Source organism: Bombus flavifrons, chromosome 8 (assembly GCF_040668555.2).
Source record: "Bombus flavifrons isolate JBK064 chromosome 8, iyBomFlav1_principal, whole genome shotgun sequence".
In the NCBI taxonomy this organism is placed as follows: Eukaryota; Metazoa; Arthropoda; class Insecta; order Hymenoptera; family Apidae; genus Bombus; species Bombus flavifrons.
In genome coordinates this window covers 842,468-858,787 of record NC_138449.1, presented here as the reverse complement: position 1 = coordinate 858,787, position 16,320 = coordinate 842,468, and the positions used below count along the sequence as shown (strand labels likewise).

General features: G+C 34.5%; 4 protein-coding genes and 1 long non-coding RNA gene across 9 annotated transcripts; 2 read left to right on the top strand and 3 right to left on the bottom strand.

Moving 5' to 3' along the window:
• The first annotated feature begins 1,548 nt into the window (after positions 1–1,548).
• Positions 1,549–7,130, top strand: LOC138182830 (fatty acyl-CoA reductase wat). 3 transcript variants are annotated; one of them, XM_069119099.1, is made up of 9 exons: positions 1,549–1,683; positions 3,582–3,928; positions 4,319–4,567; positions 4,771–4,916; positions 5,039–5,148; positions 5,467–5,662; positions 5,839–6,096; positions 6,256–6,513; positions 6,606–7,130. In XM_069119099.1, the coding sequence occupies exons 2-9, from the start codon at positions 3,608–3,610 to the stop codon at positions 6,715–6,717; spliced, it is 1,650 nt and encodes a 549-aa protein (XP_068975200.1). In that variant the 5' UTR covers positions 1,549–1,683; positions 3,582–3,607; the 3' UTR covers positions 6,718–7,130. The 3 variants fall into 3 exon arrangements, with proteins under 3 accessions (XP_068975200.1, XP_068975198.1, XP_068975199.1); XM_069119097.1 differs by having other exon boundaries at positions 1,552–1,683; positions 3,546–3,928; XM_069119098.1 differs by lacking the exon at positions 1,549–1,683 and adding an exon at positions 1,711–1,851 and having other exon boundaries at positions 3,546–3,928.
• Positions 6,294–9,533, bottom strand: LOC138182835 (uncharacterized). Its single transcript, XR_011173916.1, has 2 exons — positions 8,533–9,533; positions 6,294–8,452 (listed from the first exon to the last, which is right to left on the bottom strand). It is a non-coding gene; the product is annotated as an uncharacterized LOC138182835 (long non-coding RNA).
• Positions 9,534–9,728: 195 nt separating this feature from the next.
• On the bottom strand, positions 9,729–11,879 carry pasi2 (Protein). The gene is made up of 5 exons (XM_069119104.1): positions 11,425–11,879; positions 11,025–11,309; positions 10,819–10,948; positions 10,367–10,698; positions 9,729–10,219 (listed from the first exon to the last, which is right to left on the bottom strand). Exons 2-5 carry the CDS (start codon positions 11,220–11,222, stop codon positions 10,118–10,120), a joined length of 762 nt encoding a protein of 253 aa, XP_068975205.1. The 5' UTR covers positions 11,223–11,309; positions 11,425–11,879; the 3' UTR covers positions 9,729–10,117.
• A 145-nt stretch (positions 11,880–12,024) lies between these two features.
• LOC138182831 (formylglycine-generating enzyme) lies at positions 12,025–13,769 on the bottom strand. Of its 3 annotated transcripts, none has more exons than XM_069119101.1 (5): positions 13,620–13,769; positions 12,839–13,290; positions 12,593–12,764; positions 12,341–12,527; positions 12,025–12,242 (listed from the first exon to the last, which is right to left on the bottom strand). In XM_069119101.1, the coding sequence occupies exons 1-5, from the start codon at positions 13,634–13,636 to the stop codon at positions 12,087–12,089; spliced, it is 984 nt and encodes a 327-aa protein (XP_068975202.1). In that variant the 5' UTR covers positions 13,637–13,769; the 3' UTR covers positions 12,025–12,086. The 3 variants fall into 3 exon arrangements, with proteins under 3 accessions (XP_068975202.1, XP_068975203.1, XP_068975201.1); XM_069119102.1 differs by having other exon boundaries at positions 13,507–13,653; XM_069119100.1 differs by having other exon boundaries at positions 12,839–13,652.
• A 284-nt stretch (positions 13,770–14,053) lies between these two features.
• On the top strand, positions 14,054–16,288 carry meigo (Solute carrier family 35 member B1 homolog meigo). Its single transcript, XM_069119103.1, has 2 exons — positions 14,054–14,910; positions 15,135–16,288. The coding sequence occupies exons 1-2, from the start codon at positions 14,524–14,526 to the stop codon at positions 15,711–15,713; spliced, it is 966 nt and encodes a 321-aa protein (XP_068975204.1). The 5' UTR covers positions 14,054–14,523; the 3' UTR covers positions 15,714–16,288.
• The last annotated feature ends 32 nt before the right edge of the window (positions 16,289–16,320 follow it).

Genomic DNA, 16,320 nt, shown 5'->3' with positions numbered 1-16,320 from the left:
AAAAGGGGAGAAGAAAAAGGTACTGCACGAACTCATGACATTTATTAGAATTCAATATAAATACAACATGCATTGGTAACGTTACATGATCTCCAACTTTTTATCGATACAAATCCTAGAATTAATAATAAATGTGCTAATCACTGACGTATCTAGCTGCAAACAAGTTACTTCTGATGTTCATGTGACGTTTAAACTATATGCATTATACATACATCCTTGCGTGGAAAGATACGCGATTTTAGTAAATCAATCTCATAAGTGTTACAAAAAGTGGCGTTTTTTCATAAGTATATTTGAATTAACATGAAGAATTATATACTTGAAAAAATGTTTACATCATTATTAATTTGCTTATTTATTGCGAAACAAAATTCGTTTAAAACTTACAGTAACGCAAAGATTCGTGCTTCTACTACAATTCGCTGCAAGCAACAACGAATTTTATCTTTTCGCGGTTTGTTATAAGTAAATCGTTTTTGTATAACTCACGTCTTTTCTATACTTATATGTATACATTTTAATTGTACTTCCGTTCTTATATATTTTTGTACAGAAACAGAAATAGATTATAAATATGCATACGTACATATGCAGATAAAGGTTGTATAATCATAAATTATTAATTATTAACTATTAGCATTAGAAAACAGTACTTCTAAGAGGAGGTTATTAATTCTTCCCAGAAACGTACATATATAATCCGATTGCCATAGCATACGTCGTATGTGAGAAAACATGCTGACAATTACGATAAATGAATAAGCGTAAAGAAATTGTGACGTGTTTGCTTTTCGCCATCTATTTCACGTGAAATAGTCATATACATAAATAGAGCATGATATATTTAAAAATATGCCAATGGTATACGAATATATTTAAAAGCAGATTCATGACCTTATAACGGTAGCATGCGTTTAAACGGGATGCGTTTATTTGTTCAAGCACAGAATTCGAACAGACGAATTTTGCCATACTTGCAAAGATTGTTTGCTGACGAATGTGTCGTAATCGAAACGTCTAGTTTTGCGAACGTCCGTTCGATTATCGGCCAAATTATTTTAAAACAAGTCAAGATACACGATTCTGATACTTCTTCAGATGCTTTAAATACTTGAAACGACCGAAATTCTCTTCTTCTATTTATCTATCTCCTTGCTTTCTCGCCTTTCTCTTTTTCTATCGTCGATTTTTTAACAAGAAACATAGGTTGCTCGCATCGCTTGAAGTTCACTTTCTATCCAATTTCGATTTTAGCTATTTACAATAATTGACAAATTACCTACCTCCGATTTCATAAATAGAATTTTATTAAACTCGTTAAATTATAGAGCACATATGACGAGAGTATAGGACAACCAATCAGAAAATCACAGATCGAAGAAATAACTTAATAGGAGAAAAGAACCAAAGGAAAACTAAGAAAAATGAGGGACGAAATAATGTGATAGAAATGAGGTGGTTGATGGGGGGTCGAGTATGATTGAGCGATCAAGGAAGGGGAAAGAGAGCCAAAGGGTAAAGAGGAGGGGCACTGAACGAAGCAGAGTAGAAGGAGAAGAAAGGAAAAGTAAGACTGACGACGGCACGAGTGACAATTCTGAGGTGTATCGCTTGCAAAAGGCTTGAGGTGGCATAAGAGGAGAAGGATCGGTAGATTCGGACTAAGAGAAAGTTTCCAAGGTATATCTAGTGTTTGTTTGTTCTTCCGCTCGTTCGTACATTCGTTCGTTCTTTTCTTCACTTGTGGTTATTCCTTGCTCGATTAACGATATTCGTTTGATGGCTAATGATTTCTTTCATACCTTAAAAGTGTTGCGTGGACGTTACTCTCACGGAACATCAGATAAGGTCAGTGAAATTGTGCTAAAGTTATCTGGATAATCCGATATGATGTAGACTACAAATGTAGAATTAATTTACATTATTCAGATCGTTGATTGATTGAAAAATGTTTCGTATTGTTTGATTTGTATCGTTGACGGAATTTTCGAACGAGATTCGTCGAATTCATCATTACATTCCATTCAGATAGGCGATAGCGATAAACGCGTGTGTCGAGTAGAAATTGCAATCAGCTTTTCTTTTCTTTTTAATGATTCTTCATTAGTGTATATGCATATAATTAATGTAATTTTTATTTTACACGGTCGTTGAACAAACTTTCATATATTTCTAATGTAAATTTCCATTCGAATATTAAAAGAAAGAGACAAAAGTTAAGGTAGAGGTGAGTCGCGAATAGGGTACGGCGAAAGGGTGAAACTCGCGTGTGCACGATATGTGTAAGATGTGTACGATGTATTAATGTAGTAAATAATTTTCTTGAATTAATGAATCGGCTTCGATCTATGTCAATCCACAACTTTCTTCGTCAGACATTCACCGTGAGTTCGTCACCAGTTAAAATTCGTGTCGAGCATAGCAGAAGGGAATCGTTCGGACGCATTCGTCTGTTCGTTCGTTCAGATGTGTATATCACATAAAAAATTATACAAGTAGGATAGTTGTTGTGACAGTCCGACATAACAATTAATCATATGAAAATATCGCATAAGAATTCGGTAAATCCATAATAACGCAGACTAGTTCGCCTTTTTACAGCGACGAAGCATCGTGGCTTTTTTAAATTCTTCGTATCGAACAGTGTATTTAACGGAAGATTCTGCTGTTTTATAAAGGTTGTTCTCGCAGCATCCGTGCCGCTAGTACTTACGTAATACATCGAGCACAACGTTCGAATGATGTTGACAATCTGCAAAACATCGAGTGTAGCACTTTCTGTATTCGAACGGGAGAAATTTGTGAAATTTGAAGATCGCCGCGACCTTTGCAAACACAAAATTTTGGTAGTTCGCGAAAAGAAGACTTCCACCGTTCAACCTGTAAGATGGAGTTGGCCGGCTGAAGATAAGCTAGGAGTGGGGTTAGGTTAGACGTAAAATGTAGAAATGGTAGGGGGGCGGGGGGGTTGTATGTCTGAGATTCGAAGTACAAGGAAAAGGACTTTGCCGTCGTTATGCAAATATCGAATCTATGTAATCGCGTTCTACCGTACTATTATGCTTTCTGCGTGGTAATTTGTTAACATATTAACATATTGACATTTTCATAAGCTTTATCACCATTTTGGCTCTTTTGGTCTCCATCCTGGAAGCCAACTTGTTAACGATTCGAAAAATCGAGTGAAAAGTAAACAAAATAAACGTCGTTGTAACGAAATTTTTGGCTATTTCTCCCTAACATGTAGAACAGCAGGGTAAATATAACATATAGCAAAGCATCTTTCATAGTCAGACAACGAGCACAGACTGTCGATAGTAGCCTTTCGATTTGAATTTGGAACATAGTAAAAGACGCCGCGACCAAGTTCACGATCAACTTTCACTCTATGACGCGGTGATGTACGCAGTTTCTCTCTGACTAACTATCGCAAAAGTACAAACAGTTGTGTGAAAGAGGAACGGTATTCATTTCAGATTGGCATGTAGTTGATGCGGTATACCGTACTTTATTTACTCCTTTGTTTACTTCGTTTTCTTCAGTTGTTGCTCTACTGTTAACTTGGAGACGTCACGCAGCAAACGCAGCGAACACGAACAACGCGATGGTGGAAGTTCTGGTGGAACCATGTGGCCAAGAAGCGATAGTATTGGATAATGGTTGCAAATTGAACGATAATCCGACGGAACATTTGGTTCGAAGTGATCGTTGCGATTTGATTTTGGAACAGTCGAATCTCAGCCCGATTCAACAGTTCTACAATGGGCAAAGCATCTTCATTACTGGAGGTACTGGATTCGTCGGCAAACTTTTAATAGAGAAGCTTCTCCGAGAATGTCCTGGGATCTCGTTCATCTATTTGTTGGTACGTCCGAAGAAAGGGAAAGATATGCATCAACGTATCGAGGAAATCTTTGACGATCCGGTAAGAATTCTTATTTTTTCTCCAGCTTTTTTTCAATCTTTTCCGAGTTCTGTCGAATTTCTTCTTTCTTTCTCTTTTCTTTTCGAGCAAACAAATTCCGATCCTACGATTTTCTCTAGCTCTACTTTTGCTTCCGGCACTACGGATCGATCATAACACGAACTCGCTTTCCCTCGACATGCCGCTCTCGAGTTACTCGACCTACCACCGATATCTCGCAACTCTCTTCTTTTTTTTCTTGCTGCCTTACCCTACTTACTCCATCTCCTCTACCATATTATCCTCTCGTTACCGAAGCGAACCTCTACAAATCAGCCGCTAAATGAATCTCTACGTTAAAACTAGTATGATAATTGATCACATCCGATTACTAATTTATTTTTTGTTTAGCTCTTTGGCAAAGTAAAAGAGAAGCGACCAAAATTTCGGCATCAAATCGTTGCTATAGCCGGAGATTGCGGTCAGCCAGGTCTTGGGATATCTCCCGCGGACAGGCAAACGATTACGAGAGAAGTCTCAATCGTCTTTCATGTTGCGGCAACGGTCAGATTTGACGAGAAGATGAAACTTGCCGTACCCATTAATGTTCGTAGTCCAAAAGATGTAATGGATCTTTGTAAGGAAATTTCATATTTAAAGGTACATGCACATGTATACTTTTACGTATATTGTACGAATTTAAGTAATTATAATTATAATTATAATTATAATGGCTTAAATGCATCGTATAATTATAATTATGATTATAATTGCTTAAATGCATCTTATAATTATAATTATAATTATAATTGCCTAAATTCGCTAGTAGTAGGCTATTCCGTAATAATAAACGGAATTTTCAGGCGTTCATCCACGTATCGACAGCATATGCCAATTGTACGCGAACTCATATCGAAGAAAAGGTGTACGAAGCACCGATTGACGGAGACAAGTTGGCAACTATCGTTGAATATATGGATGAGAAATTGATCGAGGAAATAACTCCACGGTAAGCAATTTTTTTCCAGCAAAATTAATTCGAATTTAAGTCAATCAAAATTACATTCCGTCTAATTATTTCTATTCTGCTTATTCTTGTCCCAATAACTCGACTATATTATGTTGCTGCAGATTATTAGGTGCATGGCCGAACACGTACACATACACAAAAGCAGTAGCGGAAGGTATCATTGTGAAACAGGCCGGTGATCTGCCTGTTGGAATATTTCGTCCCGGTATTGGTTAGTAGAAGTCTTAGGAATCTCTATAGCTTTACCTAGTTTTATCTCTATAGCTTCCCTATTCTAACGATATCAAACATTTTCTCGTTGACTCTTTCAACTCATTTCCCGTTTCATGAGATTAACCGGACAGGAGAAAAAATTTGATTTGAGAACGGCAACAAAGCAAAAATAACAACGTACTATATAAAAACAGATTGGAAAATGATAAATAAAAGAGAAAGCGAGAAAGTGTGAGAGCAAAAAAGGAAAGAAGGTTATATGTCGGTCAAATGTACATAAAAATTAATTTGATTGGAGATTTGATGGAATTTTCAGTGATATCAACATACCAAGAACCGGTGCGAGGATGGATCGACAACTTGTACGGACCAACAGGTGTTGCAGCTGGGGCTGGTACCGGGGTCTTACGATCGATTCATTGCGATGGATCCATAGAAGCCAATGTTGTTCCTGGAGATTTAACAGTAAATGCCTTGATAGCTTGTGCGTGGGATGTCGCGAATCGTCGAAAGTAAGATTCACCGATCAAAACTTGCATCTTTCTCCACTCTTTCAACACTTTTTGATCCTTACTCTTAACTTTTGTCTTTTCCTGTTTCTTTCCTCTCTTATTTCTATTTCTTTTCACGCATGCTTTACCTTTGCCTTATTTTTATTTTATTTTTCACGCGCATTTTTTATGCACAGATCTGCAACTACCAAAGAAAGGGAAAATGACATACCCGTTTACAATTATGTTTCAAAAGATAATCCTATAACATACGATCAATTGAAACTTTTATCCGAAAAATACGGGCTTGAGTTTCCCACTAGCAGAGCCATATGGTACTATAGTTTCCGAAATAACAAACATAGGATAATTCATCTTATGTATGTTTACTTGTTACACTTATTACCGGCATTCTTGATCGACACCGTCACGCTCTGTTTGGGAAAACAACCGAGGTAATTTCTCTCTCTTCCCCCTCCCTCTCTCTCTTTCTATACTTTTTTTCGTATGATTTTTTATTCTCTTCTCTTTCAATTCTATGACTCTAATTCTTCCTCTTTTTCTCTCTATTATGAACTTAATATTTATATATATCTTGAAATATTTTCTCAAAGGATGTTAAAAATCTATAAAAAGATACACAAATTTATGGATGTACTTAACTACTTTTCTATCCACGAATGGAAGTTTTCGAATGATAATATTAAGGAGTTACTAAATAAGATGACAGAGGAAGACCGTGAAAATTTTGCATGCGATATCACTGATATTGACTGGGACCAATATTTTCGGACATATATACGTGGAATTCGTATGTATCTAATAAAAGATCCGCTAGACACTCTTCCAAAAGCACGTATCAAGTGGCAAAGGTGAGCCAAATGTATCAGTCCCGTTCCTTTTTTTTCCTGCTGAATCCTAATGATGATGTATATTATATCATTATTGAATGTTTGCTTTACAGATTATACTGGACTCATCAAGTGGTAAAACTAATTCTCGGTTATGCTCTATTGCGAATATGTTGGTTAACTTTATCTCTTCTTTTTCGAAATTGTATACCTCAATTTGCGTAACAAATATGCTTTGCGTGTGTGACGAGAGAAAATAAACGCGCGGTAATGCACGCGGTAATGCGCGTCAGATACACATAAATATGACTTCGTTCGAAGTTCGAAGTTGGTTCAGAATTAAGTGTCGTTCTTGAATCAAGTTCATTGAGATGATCTTGGTCTCGTGTTTGTGATCGAAAGTGAGGTTACCTTGCTGATTTTCTGAACAGCTCGGAAGAATAGAGAAGGAAGCAGAGAAAAAGGAAGAACACAGTGGAAAACTGACCAAAGTACTATATAGTTCTATCGCCGCGTATTCGCGTTTATTCGATTCGAGATGATCATAAAACCACCACTTAGTAACTCCAACTTGATATGTATGAACCGCGTTCGAGAAGTTTGTAAGGAAATGATGAAATACAATATAATTCCTTCCATTTCTCAATCTTTTTCCCTCCTTTTCTTTTTCTTTTTCCTTTTTCCACGAATGTTCTTATAGGATATATTTTTTGTTGGGGCAAACACCGTCCAATTTCAAACGTGTTTTATACATATATAAAACATGTTGCTATACTTTAAACTTTCAATTGTAATAAAAACAACAATTTTCTCTCCATCAAAAATCATAATTGACTCGATTTACTTATTCTCTTGCCTCTTGCGACGACTAGTCAATCGTGATCGGTTTGAAACGCATCGCGTTTAACGTTACTCGATAAATATGCAATTCGCGCATAGGATTCTCCAGCTCGTACTTTACACTTATTCTTCCTTTATTTCCAAACACTATTGCGCTTCAGTTCTACCGTAGAGACACGCCCCTCCCCTCACACACACAAATGTATATCCATCCTTTAATCATACATAAGTACATACACATATCCAAATTTAAATGGAACTTTTGTTTTTTCACTTTAAATCACTCAACTGGTTCCTGCTTACCATTATTTCCACCATTTACTTCTGAAATGTTTTCTTCCTAAATCACCTGTTTTATCCACTTTCTTTCTCTTGCATCATTAACTTCTCTTCAGTTACCTATCTCTCTTGAGTCGTCGCTCCGAATGTCATGCCGAAAACTTCTAGAGAACATTCTTGTTAATATTACGTATTTCACGTCCATCCAACATTCTGTATTCTACTATACGTATGTATGTCTCGCTATTTGACACACTTTAATATCTACCTTTAATACTATGTAAGAAAAAAGCCAAACGAAGATAGACGGTTTGACAGTGAAATATCTATGCATAATAAAACACGCATCATTTTTACAAACGAGTTATACCGAATCAATCATGCATATGAACATACAATCATATTTCTTACTTCTCCCCCACTTACTTACTTATCTTTTTTCTCCCCCGCCGCCCCTTTCTCTTTTCTCTGTCTCACCACTTCCCATCCCCGATAAAAAATTGGGAAAATCAGTATTAACATGATATATTTATAGAAAATACAGGATTCCTGGAAAAACTAATCGAAAGATACATCAGAATGATATACAAATATTAACTACGACAATAATATTAACAAATATGTTTACATTGTGTTGACGTATCAAGACACAGGTGGATACATATATCAACAGTAGCTTAAATAAATATTTTAAATATCAATATTTACTAAAAATCAGAATCGAGAACAAACCGATTGACATGTATCAACTACAGTATTTTGACTTTGTGTTACTCTCATGTACTAACTGTTTCCTTAGAAGCAGGTGCTTTACCATCTCGAAAGGAAGATTCAAGTTTCGCTAGGAAAATATCGATGTAAAATATGAAGTACATGAAGATCAAGATATGCACACGTCGACATATTTGAATTCATACTTACTTGTATAATTATAATTTCGTATAACGGTTATGTTTTAGATCTTCGCAAATCATCATTTAAGTTCATTCTTGTTCTATTATAAATGAACTGGTAACGCAAGTTTCATGAAACATTGTTATCAAATAATAAATTTTCTTCCACCTACATAAATAAGTATACACATATGTATGTATATATTACACGTATTAGCAGAGAAAAAATTTCCTCTCTGGTATTAGTATGAAACATTTTCTTTTTACCCAATTATATTGCTGTATCAAAATTATTAAACGCAAATGACGACTATATTCTTTACATTAAATCTGGGTAACTGGCATTATATTTTAGCACTATACATAATGTAAATAATCTTCAGTGCACATAGCACGTAACAGGCTAAAGTACACGCCAATTTAAACTACATGCACGTGCATGGCGCGTGCACACAGAGTCTGAAATAAAATAAATTTTATGTTGATAAGAAACATACTAAATATGATACACCTGATAATTTGTATAGGAAATGTATATATATATTACTATGTTAACGATTGATTATCGAGATCTCGTTTTTAATTATATTCGATACATATTAGTTTTCCCGTTTTTCCTTTATTCTTTACAAACATATGTAACATGTATGTGTATATATATGCACATACAAACACACACACATATATGTGTAGTAGCAATTAATGGCTTTTATAGAAAATGTGTCTTGCAATTGCCATGTATATATTGACGGCTACATTTGGGGTATTTCTGAAACTAATCACAGCAATCGGTATATTTCTCTTAAACATTCTTGGAAGAACTATTTACTTTACTTATTCACTTTTTCATACGTTGTTACGTATGTATACTGAAACTGAATTGGCTCGATCATCCGCTGACGATTAATTATAATGGAATCACGATTGCACTTTTAATGAAGGACGATCAAAATTCGGGAAAAATTTTTCGTTTCTTTGTGTAACTACGTATTTTAGTTCATTTTACTCTATTTGTTGACGTAATATAATTAAAATAATATAATTAACACATGAAACTGTAGCAACTGTGATATAATTCACATATAAAATCGATTAAAAACTAGTTTATCCTTTAAGTGAAGCTCAAATAATGATTTATGTAAGGATAATAAATTATTGATGATATAAATGGATAATAATAAATAATTGAACATATACTAACGACAGACTAATAATGAATTTGGGTTTAAAAGTTTATTCAAATTTTATTAGCAAAAGAGTGTTAATTATAACAAAAATTAAATATGGTTACAAATAGTTAATAATACTAAGTTAATATTTATACAAGCGTGCGAGTTTCTACTCTTAAGAACTCGTGCTTTATTATAGTTTTGGACGGAATCCCAATGTTATCGGACGAATTAATGTATATATATACGCTTATATATATATATATATTACGCTTTGCGCTAAACAAGTATCTTAACACTATATATGTACGTGTACATATATCCGGCTTCCTCGTCTCATATCCTTTCCATTTTCATGTAAGATGTTTATTCATATTGATGAAACGAAAATAATGACACTGTCACAACTTGATGGAATGTAGAGATTATTCAAATTTTCCTGCCTTAATTCACAGGCAGTGCTGATACCGCGCTATGTGGTGTTGTTGGACGAGAACCAGCGATGGATTGCGTAGTTGATGCATTCAATGATTGCATGGTCCCGATCTAAAATAAAATAAAAATCGTCAATCTGTGATATCATATGGAAAAAAAACAAATAATTTAGACAAATGACGATAAGATAACAAATCAACAGTAACAGGAAAGAGGAATGAAAAAGTCTTTCCCAGATGTTTAAATAAAGAAACTTACTCTTAAGTGAGCTAAATCTTCTAGTCTTGTAAGATCGCATAATTCCACATATAAAGAATACACTATTAACCATCCGTAAATGGAAAAACAAATGAATGTCATCCACAAAATACACATTGTAATATTATAAGCAAATATCATGTCGTTTACTATACTGAAGAAGATAAAAGCAAGAAATCTGAAAACAGTGAAAGCTGCAAAACTGTAGAGCCATGGTACCATCTTCTTTTCATGTTCTTTTCTTAAAGCGGTTATCAACATCACAGATGATGCAAACACTACTACTCCACCAAGCATAGAGAACAAAGCAAAAACAACAAGAGCGTTACGTACTGAAATGAAATATCAAGGTAAAATTTAAAAAAGCAGTAATGATATATATAAATAAATATTTTTCCTTTCTATCGAGCTTATATATACAATCAAATTTCAATGTCCTATATCTTACTAACCATGCCGATTGCCCACATAAACAAATTCATAGGATATTACATAGTAGCCATAATGGGTTGAACCTGGCGCAGCTTCGTAAAGACAATAAAGATCAAATATAGACGTACAAATGGTAAAAATGGCTAAACACTAAAAAAAGAAAAACACCATTTGCATGAATGATAGAATATAAATTTTGAACATTATCAATCAATTACATACCTACCAATGCAAATATAGCTGTAAACATGGCGCCTCTTTGAATATTAAGTAAATGCGAATGAGTTAAAATTGGTTTTTGATACCAACGTGTTTTAACACTACGCATTGATCGTGAAGATTTTAAATTTGCGCTGCTACGTGTAGTAACATGCGAGTATACCGATGGTGTACCCATACTAGGAGATTTTTTTCCGTAATTCATTTTACAGTGAATATGATAGTTTCTTTTCCTTACAATTTCTAATAAATGCTTAAAACGATGTTTTGAAATTACACCCCGTGTTTTACACTGTAACAGGGAAGGTTAGTTTATAACTATTTGTTTCACTGTTTTCCATGATATCATCAATTTTTCGTTGCAGTATTATTTCGATACATATGAATTTCTTCCGATGATAATTTTCTATTATAATTGTTAAAAGTTTCAATCGATTCAGTTATAAACGTAAACACAAGGCAACACAGTTTTAATAATCGTCGTCCATCACAAGCCGACGCCCGAAATTTTAAATGAACTTAACCGAAACAAACCGATGAATGCCGATGATAGTCGAAACGATCCGGAGTAAATAGAGTTATGTTATAACGTTGTGGAAAGAACTGAAAAAGAGGAAGAGTGAGCAATTATTTTAACTTTTACTGGTTAGAAACTTTCATGTTTCTCTATAGAAAAGGAAGCAAATCATGGATATACGAATAAACAAAGTGAGTGACTTTTGCTATAACCAGAGAGGAAATTCTTCTCTGACATAATATATAACAAAGAAATTGCAAATATTTACAATCTCTATACACGTATGATACTTTTAACGACCGTACACAAATCGCAATGACGAAAACGGCTGGGTACATCTTCCTTCTCAAACTGTCTTCCAATGATTTTATCTGTACGCGCATTGGAAATATAGTACGTGTATTATAATTTCTTGCCATTTTTACAAAAGCTACTTTCTGTTTTTAAACGACATTCTATTTTATTAAGTTAAAAAAGAAAAAACATGATATAATATGAGATGATTAAATAACATTTATTAAAAAAACCGATTAATTCTTTTTTCGATTAAAATTAAGCTGATAATGCACATCTAAAACCAAGATTTCCAGCCGTTGTATCTGGAGTATTTTGGCTCCGAGCAGCGCATCTATATCGAAAACAATAGCTCTTGTGACAGAGATAAGAACCGCCTTTTTTCACTTTGTCCGTGCCACGAGATGGCCCACTCTGGAAATATGTTTCGCGTTATAAAAATAATTGCCGGTTATACTTAAAAATAAAGAAAAAACAAATAAAGAAGATAGGCGTAAGTAATTTATATATACAGGATTATTAGGCCCGCCTCGTGTTCTGGTTTCGGTCGTCCACCAATCAAATGTCCATTCCCAAACATTTCCTATCATATTACGTAATCCATACTTATTTGGCGGGAATTCTGTAACAGGTGATGTGCTTTCGTATTTATCTTCTTTAGTATTATTACTTGGAAAATCACCTTGCCACGTATTTGCTCTGCAGATTTTTTAATTTGATGGATTATTTTAATTTTAAATAATTCTTTATACAACTTTATTCACCTGTATCGACCATTTGGAATCAAGTTATTACCCCATGGGTACAGCCTATCTGACAGTCCGCCCCGACAAGCAACTTCCCATTCGGCTTCGGTCGGTAATCTTTTTCCTAACCATTCGCAATAGGCAATAGCGTCGTTCCATGATACATGAACAACGGGGTGATCCATTCTATCTGGATTATTTAATTTTATTTCTTTTTACCTCCAACTTATAATTTCGAGCAATCGAAAAAACAGATAAACGTACTCTTAATATCAGAGGTTGGACCCTCTGGCTGTTGCCAATTTGCATCTTTTACTTGTAACCACCAAGGAGCTTGAGCAACAACGAGCGTTACGTTTGCTCGAACTTTTTCATCTAACAGACCTTCAAATACGAACGAATCTCCAAATTTTTCAGCTTCTGTCCGATAATTGGTTATGCTGACAAATTTTGCAAAATCACGATTACTCACTTCCATCTTGTCTATATAAAAACTATGTAGATATATTTGTTGTTTCGGACCTTCGCCATCTGCGACAAACACAGGTTCGTTTGTACCAATCGTGAAGGTGCCCGCCTCTATCTTAGCCATGTTTTTTAAACGATCTATACGATTGACAGTAGTCTTTTCATAAATATGAAGATCATTGGTTGCTGGACAGTAATCTTCTGTTTCTTTCTTATATTGTGTTTTTATGATGGTTTGTCTGCTAAAGCTACAACCACCACATTGAAGAGATTCTTTATTTGAATTATCTGTTTTGAAGCATGCCGCTATAGAACATAATGTAATAATTATGCTTGCGAAAACAAACAACACCGTTGACTTTTGCCAAGTTGTCCTTATCGAACTTGTCATTTTATGACTTCAGGGTATTGATGCATGCAAAATCGATAAATTGGTTAATTGTGATTGTAAAAAACACAAATACCTATAAATTCGAGATTCGACAAATATTGCGACCAAAAGTCATCATCTTTCACGAAATACTTCCACTATAACCTTTTAGTATACTGTAAAGAAATAAACATAAAAGATATATACTGTGTGTATAAGTCCATGATAGGATGTGGCAATCGTAGTTTCTGTCGTTGTGAAATAGGTACACTGCAATAAGCAGCAGAAAATCCCTAGCTGGCCTGGGTCAGTTTTTGTTTAACTTTAATAGTTTAGTACACGATCTTATGTATAAATAGGTGTCTCTATATACCGAAACCTAGGGAAAACCGTCTGAAGATCGAGTCGTGATTAGTTGTAAAAAATTAACGTGGAAGACAAAAAAGTTATGTTCCGCGCATGCGAGAAATTCTTTGAATCTCTCAGACAATGACAGATTACTTTACTCATCTCCGTTTGTCTTGAAAGATCGTGGTCTTTGTTAAATTTCCATGTTGATTTTTCACAATTAGGCACGATTCAATTTTCGGTTTTCCCTAGTGAGTGTCAAGACTTGTTTATATGATCGTGGCTTAGTATACAGAAATGGATTTAGAGTGTTGTTCATAGATGAATTGATATCGATACGTCAATATTGACGTGCGAATGCGTAGATAGGCACATATTTATTTTTTTTTTTTTGGTATGCACACATTATATTTAACCTAGCTTATTAGGTTTATAGCCCATTCTAAAAGATGGTGCTTTGAGAAGAGGATTCCCTATCTTTGTCTAACGAACGCCCGATTTCTATGTTGCTGCTCGCAGTTCTCATATACGCACTCATCTCTCTCATACTTTTATAGCCATTCCCCTTCTGCTTACATATGTGTAATTTACGTGGAACATAACCTATCGTTAAATGCCACGTATTATTTATCTGTCATTTACGTATGTATAGAATGTCTCGAAGAATTTTCTGTTCATCGTGACATCGGCTAATGACCGAAAGAGTAACAGTATAGCAAAATTAGTTATTCCAATATATCGACGCTATACTAATATAGCTATAATGGCTTCTTCAAAGCGTTTCAAACTTTTGTTTTGCGCTATCGGTATTTTTGTATGTTATTTTCATTTTGGCATGTTGCAAGAGAAGATCACACGAGGACAATATGGAGATGAAAAAAACAGTGAAAAGTTTACATATATGTTTACTTTAGTTTTCTTCCAGTGTCTAATTAATTATTTATTTGCTAAGACTAGTTTATTAACGATCATGAAACAGGGCGAGGACACTACTCCAAAAACTTATTACGCGCTCTCTGCCCTCACTTATTTGCTTGCTATGGTATGCAGTAATATGGCATTACAATTTGTTAGTTATCCAACACAAGTGATTGGAAAAGCCGGTAAACCAATTCCGGTAATGATACTCGGTGTACTGCTGGGGAACAAGGTATTTTGTTTCTTTTTTTATTGATGTATCATTCATAGATATATAATCAATTGCCTACCTTGTATTATTATTTCGGGAAAAGATTTGTGGAACTTGTATTATTGTATATATATGTATGATTTTTTGTTTGTCGCTTTTTGTGATACTTTGTTTTTCACAATTTACAATCATATATTTACATATCTTATACATGATTTCTAACAATCAAACGCATTATCTTGCAGGTATATCCAGTTAGAAAGTACTTGTTTGTGTTCTTAGTAGTCATTGGTGTAGCTTTGTTTATGTACAAGGATGTCAATCCATTGAAAAAGCATTCCGAGGGACAAACTGCATTTGGAGAATTACTGTTATTACTTTCATTAACAATGGATGGTCTAACTAGCGCTGTGCAGGAAAGAATGAGAGCTGAACACAATTCCAAGTCTGGTCATATGATGTTGAATATGAATGGCTGGTCTGCAATCTTTAGCGGCATTGTCATCATAGCCTCTGGAGAACTTGTCGAATTTATTCAATTTCTACATAGATACCCTTTTATTATATGGCACATTGCTACCTTTTCTGTAGCAGGAGCATTTGGACAATACTTTATATTTCTTACCGTTGCGGAATTCGGCCCATTGCCATGCTCCATTATAACTACAACTAGAAAATTCTTTACAGTCTTAGGTTCAATACTTATCTTTGGTAATAGTTTGATCTTTAGGCAATGGTTGGGCACGTTTATAGTATTTGCGGGATTGTTTCTAGATGCTATGTATGGTAAAGATAAGTCTACTAGAAAAGATGTAACAAAGTAGCAAACGAACGCGAGCACGTTATCTGAGAGATCCTGACTCTTTGAATAGAAAATGATCTCGAATTCTGAGACTTATATATTCGTCATGTTATGATGAAATACGAGTTTAGGAACATTACACCGTAGACAAATATGTGTGTATCATGGCTTCCTGGTTTCGCTCATTGTACGGTTTTGTACTTATGAATGAAATATTTCAAATGAACGTTCGATAGATTTTGATATACTATACCTTTACGAATATGTACACATATATTCGTTTCTATGGACATGTATATTATACATGTATGTTTGATGCGCGCAGTATGTTTTAGGGTTCGTATGTATATATGCGTTATGTCGATCGAAATAGCATGCATTTGTACGCATAGCGTTTCACGTATGTATTTCTTTCGTTTTATCTCCTTACATCAATCTCATTCGATTACTTGTAATTTTTACAAATTCTTTTTACTAATCATATCATTCGTAAACGTCATTTACGGGGGAAAAAATACGATCAGTATCGTGATTATTAGTGTACGTGATAAAAAAGAAATCGATTATGAAATAAAGAACAAATACAATCATTTGGTATACGATTTAGTATATTTATTCTTCCTAGTTGT